General features: G+C 51.3%; 1 protein-coding gene across 1 annotated transcript; it reads left to right on the top strand.

Moving 5' to 3' along the window:
- The first annotated feature begins 536 nt into the window (after positions 1–536).
- On the top strand, positions 537–10,250 carry ACR (acrosin). The gene is made up of 5 exons (XM_025282567.3): positions 537–699; positions 1,671–1,877; positions 2,094–2,377; positions 6,721–6,866; positions 7,390–10,250. Exons 1-5 carry the CDS (start codon positions 632–634, stop codon positions 7,927–7,929), a joined length of 1,245 nt encoding a protein of 414 aa, XP_025138352.2. The 5' UTR covers positions 537–631; the 3' UTR covers positions 7,930–10,250.
- Positions 10,251–10,823: the final 573 nt, after the last annotated feature.

Below are 10,823 nucleotides of genomic sequence, written 5' to 3'. Positions count from 1 at the left end.
AGCAGGGAGAGATGTCACCTCATCACGCTCTTGCAGGGAAGGTAGAATTTTAACATCCAGGTAGGTGAGTTGAGCATTTTTCTGTTCTGGGATATGAGATGCTGTCTCCTGACAAGCAGAAGAAGCATTATTTCATGACATTCAGGTAACTGTGCTGAGAATTCCTGACACTCAGGTACAGAAGACAATTTTCTGCTTCGCGTAGTTCCCATTTAAAGGAGACCTGGAGAGATCCAGGTAGAAGATATGAGACTTTGTGGACAGAAAAGTGGGCTTCATAGTTTTAAACTAGGGAAAGTCAAAATGGTCTTCAAAAAATGTGCTGAGAGCACAGCCTTGGCAGAGAGAAAGAGTTTGCCGCCTACGGGGTTAAGGTCTGTCAGTCTGTAGAGCCCAACTCCCTTGAGCTGCTGACGTGCTGGAGGTCTCACAGGGGGCTGACCGTGGTTACAGTTTGCATGAGGGCTGGGGGAGGCTGTGCAAGATGTCGGAAGTCGCTCCAGCATGAACCGCCAGGCCTGGTTTCTGGAGGGTGGGGGTGGGACGTCACCCTGCTGATTGGTCGGAAGGCCATGAAGCTTTGTGAGGTCACTGGGCTTCCAGGCCTGGCTGGGGCAGGACTTTGGCAGAGATGCTGCCAACTGCCGTTCTGCTGGTCTTGGCAGTATCTGTGGTCGCCAGAGATAACACCACGTGTGAGTAAGTGTCAGACAACTTGGGTGGGGGGAGGGTGTCTTCTGAGTAACAGACCCCGTCCAGACTCCCTCTGTCTGGGGCTCTGCAGAAAGCCAAGCTGGGGCCTTAGCATTCCCCCGGGTCTCACAGCGCTTTTGCCCCACATCGCCAATTCGGACCTTCCCTGCTCCCACCATCCTCAGCCCGGAGCCCCCAGGGCCCCTGGCATCTAGAGCTTCCTCCTGAGAGGAACTCTGGGGCTTCCGCAAAGCACAGGCCGGTTTCCACGGTGCCCTTGTCCCCACCAGTGACTGGCTTCACTGCCTCTTGAACATTGAGTCCTGCAGACCCTGGGAAGCACCTCCCCTCAGCCCTGTGCTGACCCCAGAGATCCCAGGGCATCCTCATGCAGCACCTCGGGGACCCCCACTCCATGTGTAGACTCCCAAGCCCACAGGGTACCCTGCAATCCCAGAAACTCCCTGCTTCTCACCGGTGACACAGAGCCCTGAACGTTCACCTCCGCCCCGCCCTGCACTCCTCCCCCGGGTCACTTCCACCTGCGCAGCTCTCCTCCTGCGGCCGCCCAGCCCAGCCCTGCAGCTCTGAGCCCCTCTGGCTCCTTCCTGAGCCTCCACCAGGGTCACCTGCTTCACGCCCACGCTAGCTCCCTCTCCTGCCCAGCCATCTCCCGCACTGCTAGGGCCCTTGGTCTGTCCTAGCTGCCTGTGGCCCCTCTGTCCCCACCTTGTGACCTCAAGACCTGAGAAAACTCCCCCCCACCTAACATTTCCCGAAGCCCCTGGCCACCTGTCCCGGCACGGCCCCCAGCACCGCTGCTCAGCTGCGTCCCCTGGACCCTCACCCTGGGGCTGCCCCAGCTGGCTCGGGACCCCATGGCTGCTCCCCCTGTGACCAGCCTCAGGCCCCTCTCCCCCCGCTGCGGAGGCGCCAGGATGGCCTTGACTTGAACAGTGCCTGTGGTCTCTCCTCAGTGGCCCCTGTGGGATACGGTTCAGGCAGAACCGGCAGGGGGGCATGCGGATCATCGGCGGGCAAGACGCTGCCCACGGGTCCTGGCCCTGGATGGTCAGCCTCCAGATCTTCACGTACCACAACAACCGGCGGTACCACGTGTGTGGAGGCTCCCTGCTGAACGCCCACTGGCTGCTCACTGCCGCTCACTGCTTCAGGATCAAAAAGTATGTGCGGGAACTCGCAGCAGGGGTCTTCAGAAAGGCTCTTCTTAGAACTGGGCATTCTCCAAGGGTCTCAGTGCAAAGGTCCCTGAGGCTCTGGGCCTAGTGGCAACCAGACTGAGGGGTTGACCCGGACCTGCTGGGGATGGGGCCCTCCGAGGGTCATGGTCATCAGCCAGTCTGCAGCCAGTGTGACCTGGCTTACCTCTGTGCCCACAGAAAAGTGACCGACTGGAGGCTGATTTTTGGAGCTAAGGAAGTTGAGTGGGGGAGCAATAAGCCAGTGAAGCCACCTCTGCAGGAGAGATATGTTGAGAAAATCATCATTCATGAGAAATACTCCGCGAGCTCAGAGGCCAACGACATTGCTCTCATAAAGATCACCCCTCCTGTTATCTGTGGGCACTTCATTGGACCAGGCTGCCTGCCTCAGTTTAGGGCAGGCCCACCCAGAGTTCCCCAGACATGCTGGGTGGCTGGCTGGGGATTCTTAAAAGAGAATGGTGAGTACGGGCGGGGCAAACCCCACTGACATGGTCTTAGGTGAAGGGGAAATCCGTTGATGCCTGCCCGAGCCCCACCCAGTCCCTAGCCCTGTGCTGTGAGTGGATCCTGTCACCGTCCCCTTTCACAGCCAGAGAAACTGAGAGTAAAGCTCTGTGTCCAGGGCCCCTTGCCAGTGGCTGGGGTGGCCACCAGGGGTGGCTGGGCAGCATGCACAGAAGAGCACCTCGGCATCTTTGGAATGGGGTCAAGGCTGGGCCTGGAGCTCCAGGGCTGCCTCTGGAGGTGGGGGTCATGCCTTGAGGCAGGCAGCATGTGGAGAAGGGCTCTGGATGGGATTTCCGTCTCCATGCCTCAGTTTCCCCATCTGTAAATGGAAGGGCCAGGTCACATGGTCTCCAAGCTCTGCAACTCCTGTGCGTGGCCCCTCCTGGCCACCTCTGCCCCCGACCCTTGGCTGTCAGTCCCACCCAGCTGTTACTGCAAGCGTCCTCTGTAGACGGCGAAAGGGGCTGCTGCTGGGCATGACTTTGTGTGGGTCAGCAGCCTGGGCAGCATGTTTCTGCCAGTGGGGCAAGACCGAGTAGAACAGGCCTCTGTGCGTGAGCTGCGCGTTCAGCTTCCCGTAGGCGGGCACGTGAATTTTCACCAGTCGTGTCACAGGTGTGAACGTATGATTGAAATTGACTTGGCGCTCAGTCTCCTTTGTTCACTGATGGAACATCTGTTCATTGGTGGAAAATCTGGGCCTCCTGGGGTTTAAACCTCAGTGTTTTTTGTGTCTTCTATCTTCTCCTCCCTCAAAATTGATTTTGGTTTTTGGTAGGACCGCTGTCTGTGCCGCCTTGCGGGGAGGGTGTCTCACAGCCTCTTCCCTGGCCTGGGGTGTCAGCCTCTGTCTGGCTGCTGGTGTCCGTGGCTCTGCCGCGGCTCCCAGAGCAAGCGCACACTTTCTTCTTGCTCCACCCCCTGCCCTGCTCTGTCCACCTCTCCAACCTTGTCCTCAGCTTTCGGGGGTTCTTGCAGTCCCTGGGAGGCTGATCTCAGGGTTTCCATCCAACAACCCCTCAACCCCACCTCTGCTCTCCTTTTGCTCAGGAGAATTGTAGGCTCCCGTCTATATCCTGGACGTCACACAAGGCCTCTTTGTTCTAGAATCACCTTGAATTTAATGCAGTTTCTATCCCTTTTTGTTTGTTTGTTTTTGCAAACCCATCCCTTAAAAAGTGAAAGTGTTTAGTCGCTCAGTTGTGTCTGACTCTTTGGGACCCCCCTGGACTGTAGCTCGCCAGGCTCCTCTGTCCCTGGAATTCTCCAGGCAAGAATACTGGAGTGAGTAGTCATTCCCTTCTCCAGGGGGTCTTCCCAACCCAGCGATTGAACCTGGGTCTTCCAGGGCCAAGTCTTAAAGAAACCCCCAGGCTCCTGTGATACTCCTTCTGACCTTTCTTTATCCGGACCTACCACTTCCTTGAACTCAGATGCTTTGGGGCTGGAAGAGTACTTTTGGGAATCGGTCTCTTTTTCCATCAGACTTTTAGTTTCTGCAGGATTTTTGGCATTTGATATTTAAAACCAAGGTGCTGAGATTGAGAAAGCTCTTTTGTGTCTCAGGACACCTGTCTCTTAACAATGAATTGCGTGGCTTCCAAGGCTGTAGGCTCTGCCATAGATTTAAAGGGTCACTTTAATGGCCAACAAGCCAGGCTTGTGCTTGTTAGTTCCATGTCACCTGTACCTAAAGGGCAATGAATGTGTGAAACCCTCCATGCTGCTTAGGTGGGAAGGAAAAGTGGGGGCTAAGGAAGTTGGGAACATAACCGAAGCCTTGCAGACATGTGTTCAGCAGCCATCCACTGAATGCTTGCTGGTGCCCTCCCCAGCCACGGTGCTCCATGGGCTTCCCTGCTGGCCTTACACTCCGAGTCTGCCCCTTCCCACCTGTACCGCACATGGTGTTCAAACCCTCTGGGCAGTGACTGGCTGTGGGTGCTGCTATGGCAGGGCCGTTGAGATTCTCCTGCCTGTGGGACCACATGATTCAGAGGGTACAGTCGCCTTGGCTCTTGGGCTCCAGTTCAGTTCAGTTCAGTTCAGTGGCTCAGCTGTGTCTGACTCTTTGTGACCCCACGGACTGCAGCACGCCAGGCCTCCCTGTCTATCACCAACTTCCGGAGCTTGCTCAAACTCATGTCCATCGAGTTGGTGATGCCATCCAACCATCTCATCCTTTGTTGTCCCCTTCTCCTCCTGCCTTCAATCTTTCCCAGCATCAGGGTCTTTTGCAATGACTCAGTTCTTCTCATCATGTGGCCAAAGTATTGGAGTTTCAGCTTCAGCATCAGTCCTTCCAATGAATATTCAGGACTGATTTTCTTTAGGATGGACTGGTTTGATCTTGCAGTCCAAGGGACTCTCAAGAGTCTTTCCCAACACCACAGTTCAAAAGCATCAATTCTTTAGCATTCAGCTTTCCTTATGGTCTACCTCTCATGTCCATCCATGACTACTGGAAAAACCATAGCTTTGACTAGATGGACCTTTGTTGGCCAAGCAATGTCTCTGCTTTTTAATATTCTGTCTAGATTTGTCATAGTTTTTCTTCCAGGGAGCAACTGTCTTAATTTCATGGCTGCAGTCACCATCTGCAGTGATTTTGGAGCCCAAGAAAATAGTCTGTCACTGTTTCCATTGTTTCCCCATCTATTTGCCATGAAGTGATGGGACCAGATGCCATGATCTTCTGTTTTTGAATCTTGAATTTCAAGCCAGCTTTTTCACTCCCATCAAGAGGCTCTTTAGTTCTTCTACACTTTCTGCCATAAGGGTGTTGTCATCTGCATATCTGAGGTTACCGATATGTCTCCTGGCAATCTTAATTCCAGTTTGTGCTTCATCCAGCCTGGCATTTCACATGATGTACTCTGTATATAAGTTAAATAAGCAGGGAAACAATATATAGGCTTAACATACTCCTTTCCCAATTTGGAACCAGTCTGTTGTTCCACGTCCAGTTCTAACTGTTGCTTCTTGACCTGCATATCTTGACCTTGATTTCTCAGGAAGCAAATCAGGCGGTCTGGTATTCCCATCTCTTGAAGAATTTTCCATAGTTTGTTGTGATTCACAAAGTCAACAGCTTTGGCATAGTCAATAAAGCAGATGTTTTTCTGGAATTCTCTCGCTTTTTGTATGATCCAACGGATGTTGGCAATTTGATTTCTGGTTCCTCTGCCTTTTCTAAATCCGGCTTGAACATCTGAAAGTTCATGGTTAATGTACTGTTGAAGCCTGGCTTGGAGAATTTTGAGCATTACTTTGCTAGCACGTAAGACGAATGCAATTGTGCGGTAGTTTGAGCATTCTTTGGCATTGCCTTTCTTTGGGATTGGAATGAGAACTGACCTTTTCCAGTCCTGTGGCCACTGCTAAGTTTTCCAAATTTGCTGGCATATTGAGTGCAGCACTTTCACAGCATCATCTTCCAGTACCTGGCCTTCGGTTTGGGCTCCAGGCAAGATGCAATGTTGGCTGCTCCAGCCACAATGCAGGCTGGGGTTTTCCTAACCCCTGGTCATGGCCAAGCATCTGAGGCTATAAAGGAAGTTCTGACCTGGCCTCAATGGTCATTTCAACCGCCTGTGCCCCTGACAGGCCTGCTGTGTGTGGAGGCAGCACTGTAGGTCTGTTGCCTCCATATCTGAATAGAGATTTGAGGCACACAGAAGGGGCTTATTGGCCCAAGCCCTGGGGGTCCCGTCCCAGCCGGATGGAGGCTAGAATGCAGGGGATGACCTACAGCCGGAATGAAAGGCGTGTCCTGGACTTGAGTCTAGAGAGGAAAACCCTTGGTGTGAGTCCAGGGTTCCCTACTGTGACCTTGGGAAGTGGCATTCCAATCTCCTGATTGGAGAAAAGGGGAATAACTGTTTCTAACTCATGAAGTGCCTGTGAGGAGTGAATGAGTGAAGCCTGTGTGACTCAAAGTAAGTGCTCAGTATGTCCTTGTTATAATTGTTAATAGCATAGCAAACTTCCATAAGCCAGCATCCACCCTTCACGTATATGAGTCTTCAGCTGCCTCCACTGCCCTCCTTCTGTCGTCTGTCCACAGTCCCCTCACTTCCTTCTCCTCCAGTTCCATCTCCCAAGTCTTGTGTGCTCTTCCAGCTGTGCTTTCTTCCCTTCAGGAGTGGATAAGGAGATGCCGGGGGCATAGGCTTGCGTGGCTCTTAGGTTCAAGTGGAGCATTTGAGGCCATTGGGGGCTCAGTGGCGGGAGGAAGGCAGGGCTTTCCCAGATGTCTCCTGTGCTTACTGATCACTGAGTCACCTGGCTGTAGCCCGCAGGACATCACCTGTGCTGCAGGAGGCGCACGTGGACCTTATCGACCTCGACTTATGTAACTCGACCAGATGGTACAATGGGCGCATTCGTTCAACCAACGTGTGCGCAGGGTACCCTGAAGGCAAGATTGACACCTGCCAGGTAACTCTCCACCGGGTGCGCTCGTGGACACTTCCTTTCTGGATCCCTGAGCAAACCTCCCTGGTCCTGTTTTCCACTGCCTGTAGTCACTATGTGCTTGGGTGGTGACATGCACACGCTGCCCAACAAAGACTCAGTCACCATAGTTAGAGCTTTCTTCCACCCTCACACAGAGATCATATCCTCTGAACACCGCCCAGAAGAGAACATTTACCTCTCTTCACCAGAATGCAAAAGGGTCAAATCCACTTGCACACACACGTTCATGTACCCACGTAAAACCATACACAGACACATGGGTTTGTCTGTCCTCCCTATCAGTGCAAGAAAACCCATGAAAATCCCTCCCCTTCTCACAGCCCCAAAGAAGTTGTTGGCACCACCTCAAACTCTGCCATAACTGCCTGTGTTCATGGCAGCAGGAGGCCATGTGACTGCAGAAATTACCTGCCCAGAGGCCACGGCCCTTCTGGGCAGGGAGAGTGGCTCAGGCAGAGCGTGACTTCTGTATCCTTCTGGGCAGGGGGACAGCGGCGGGCCTCTCATGTGCAAAGACAGCGTGGAAAACAGCTATGTGGTCGTGGGAATCACAAGCTGGGGGGTAGGCTGTGCCCGAGCTAAGCGCCCTGGAGTCTACACGTCTACCTGGTCCTATCTGAACTGGATTGCCTCCAAGATAGGCTCTAACACGGTGCACATGATTCAGTTGCCCACCACTCCCCCTGCTTCTACTCCAGCAGCCCAAGCAAGCCCTGGCTCGGTTCAGCCTTCCATTCGCCCACCTTGGTTCTTCCAACACGTTCCTCGACCACCTCCCTCTCAGCAAGCTGTTGCCGTGGCCCAACCCCCACGTCCCTTAAGCCCCCAACCCTCAGTCCCACCTCCCCCCCCACCCCCACGACCACCCCCACCGCAGCCTTCCACTAGGCCTCCCCAGGCACTCTCCTTTGCCAAGCGACTGCAGCAGCTCATAGAGGTCTTGAAGGGAAAGACCTTTCTTAACGAAAAGAGCAATTATGAAATGGAAGCCACAGGCCTTCCAGGACAACATGCCTCCTCCTGATCTGAAGCCATTCTCAACGGACCCAGTGAAGCCCTCACTCCTGAGGGAAAAAAAGATGAAATAAATGGATATAAATACAAATATAAATATATATACACTAAGAGACGCTTTCTGGACTTCTTCCTGTATGCCCTCCCCAACTTAATCCCTCATCAAGTCTACCCTGCCTCCATTCACCCTTGTATTGTACTAATGCTGTTGACTTTAAAAAAAAAAACAAACACAACGTGAGTTGTGAGTTAAGTTTTATTTGGGGCAAAATGAAGACTCTAGCATGAGAAACGGCACTTGAGATAGCTCTGAGAAACTGCTCCAAAGAGGCAGTGGGGGAAGGTCAGTAGCTGTGAGATTTTTGGTGAAGGGGGAGTACATGCAATCAAGCACATTTTATTTAGAGCTTTCTGCTGGTCTCCTGAAGATTCCTGCTGGTCATGAGGAGCAGACATCATCCTGAAGGATTTTAGTGCTACTCTAGATATGAGGAGATTGAAGAGTTGGCTTCGTAAAGCCAGCTCCTGAAAATATCTAACTGTCTGAAGACCGGTCCTGTTAGTTTTCCTGGAGCGCCAAGAGCCTCATTTCTGCCCTCCACCCTAAACTCTGCTCAGAGGGTGTTGAAGGTCAGCGGCTGGAGCGGCGCCTGAGTTCATTCTTGTGGAGGTGGATGGCAAGTGCCAGCTTGTAGTTGCCAAAGTCAGCTGTGGTTTTTAACTAGAACAAGATGACCTGGGGTCATAGTCCAGGTAATTATTAAATGCTGGTGTCTCTGCATATTAAATCAAGGGGCCGCACACTCCCTTGAGGTGAGCTGACTGAAAATGAAGGATGTGGGTCCAAGTCTGCTGGAGGCCATGCTCTCCTGGTGCAGAGAGACAGACCCACGAGAGGCCTCTGTCTTTAGTTGTGTCTTCTCTCCTCCTCGAGGTGGAAAATTTCCCCCCTGGGCCTGTGATCTGCAGCTGACACTTGGGTCTCCTTCCTGGAGGGACAGGGCTAAGCTCAAGAAGCACTCTGCCGGGAGCCTGCAGAGAACAGGCAGTGGGTTCTCGTATGGCTTGTGCAAGCTTCTCATGCACGTGAATAGAACCTAATCCCCTTCTTCTATTTTCCTTGTCCATATTACTCTTTGACTTCCTTTTCCATTTATCAAATGCAGACATTTCCATATTAGCACACGTGGACCCCTGTCTCTAACTGTGCTCCACAACAGGGGCATTTATGAGCCCGTGGTGTCCCAGAAGGGGACTTCTAGTCTTTCAACACATTTCCCCACATCTAAGCCAACACTGGTTCACAGCAAATTCATCAATCCTTGCCAACCTAACTGATGCTTACATTTTCGTTTTTAAATTATGAATGAGGCTGTTTGTAAGTGAAGTGAGACTCTCTGATCTGCCTTCATGTTCCTGCGGATGCTCTAGCCCTGAGAACGGCTCACAGATTCTGGAGCAGAAGGCTCTGCACGGGGACAGGAGGAGCAGGAGGAAATGGAACAGCTGTGTGCAGAACCCCCAAAAGGGGTCAGGCATCTGAGGAATATGCTTACTTCCTTACAGGATTCTCAGGCATGACCAGTATTCTCAAAAGTTAGAATTCGTAATTAAACTTATTGCTAGGAAGAATAGCAGAAAATGATTCAACAATGGCTAAACTCGCACATGGTGAAACTCAGACACTGGAAAACCAGGCATGTTAGGAATAACAGGTAAAGGGGCAGAAGTTCTAACTGTGAATTTGATCAGTACGTGACATCTAATATTCACAAAGAAAAAGCTGAATGAACCAATGAATATAATTGTAGTACATTTTAAATGAAAGTGTAAAAAATGGAGGTAGTTCATTTTTAATATGAGCAAGAAACCGAAGCTAGCTTCTTGATGTTTTCTGAAGAAACTACATTCTTGGTAAAGAATCATCACTGACCCTCTCTGGTTACCGATGAGTCTTCGCGTGGAGACGTGCTTTCAGAGTGGAATGGCTGGGTGGTGCGCTAGGGGTAAGCTTTGCTCTGTGACTGCAGCCCAAAGGTGTCAGCGCCATCAATGTAGTGAGCATATCCACCACTCCCCAGAGTTTCCTTGTGGGACCTTGTAATCCCTCCAGCCCTTTCCTCCCTGGCTCCAGACAGTCTCCAATTTGCTTTTTCTCATTATGTATTAAGTTGGATTTCTGAAGATTTTATACAAATGGAATCACACATCAAGTAGTTCTTTTTGTCTAGCTTCATTCAGCATAATCATTTTGAGATTCATCTATACGGCAGTGTGTTCAGCAGTCCATTCCTTTTTATCGCTGACCTTGTCATCACACAGCTATCCCAGTTTTTCTGTCCATTGTTGGTGGATGTTTGGCCATGTTAAGTACAGCAGCGATGTGCATGTGTATGCAAGTCCTTGTATGGAAACGTGCTTTCATAGCTCTTGGCTGAGTGTGTGTGGAATGGCTGCATCCTATGGTAGGTGTATGCTTAGCATTTTTTAAAACTGCCAAAGTGTTTTTTCAAAATGGTTTAAACATTTCACATTCCACCAGCAGTGGGAGAGAGTTTCAGTTCTTGAGCTCCTCACCAACACCTGGTCTTGATAGCTTAGTGGTGAATGGTGGACCATGTCACCGGATTTGTGGTCTCTGAAAGAGAGGGTTTAACTCTGGGACCAAAGACCTTCTCGGTCACTCAGAGTTTTTTTCGTAGATTTTATTTAAAGTGAAAGTGACAGAAAAGGCTTTTGACGTGGACATTAGAAGGGGACAGGAGAGTCCCCGCCTCACTGGTTCAAGTGGTTTATACTTGTCAACTAGCTGCTGAGAATAGATGAAAGATATTTCAAGGTTGTGAGAATTTTGTACAAACCCTTTACTGTAACATACATCCTGGGATGACATCAGCATGAGAT

The sequence above is a fragment of the Bubalus bubalis genome, chromosome 4, assembly GCF_019923935.1.
Source record: "Bubalus bubalis isolate 160015118507 breed Murrah chromosome 4, NDDB_SH_1, whole genome shotgun sequence".
NCBI classification, from domain to species: Eukaryota; Metazoa; Chordata; class Mammalia; order Artiodactyla; family Bovidae; genus Bubalus; species Bubalus bubalis.
The sequence above is the reverse complement of the archived record's forward strand: the minus strand, read 5'-3'. Positions and strand labels throughout refer to the sequence as shown.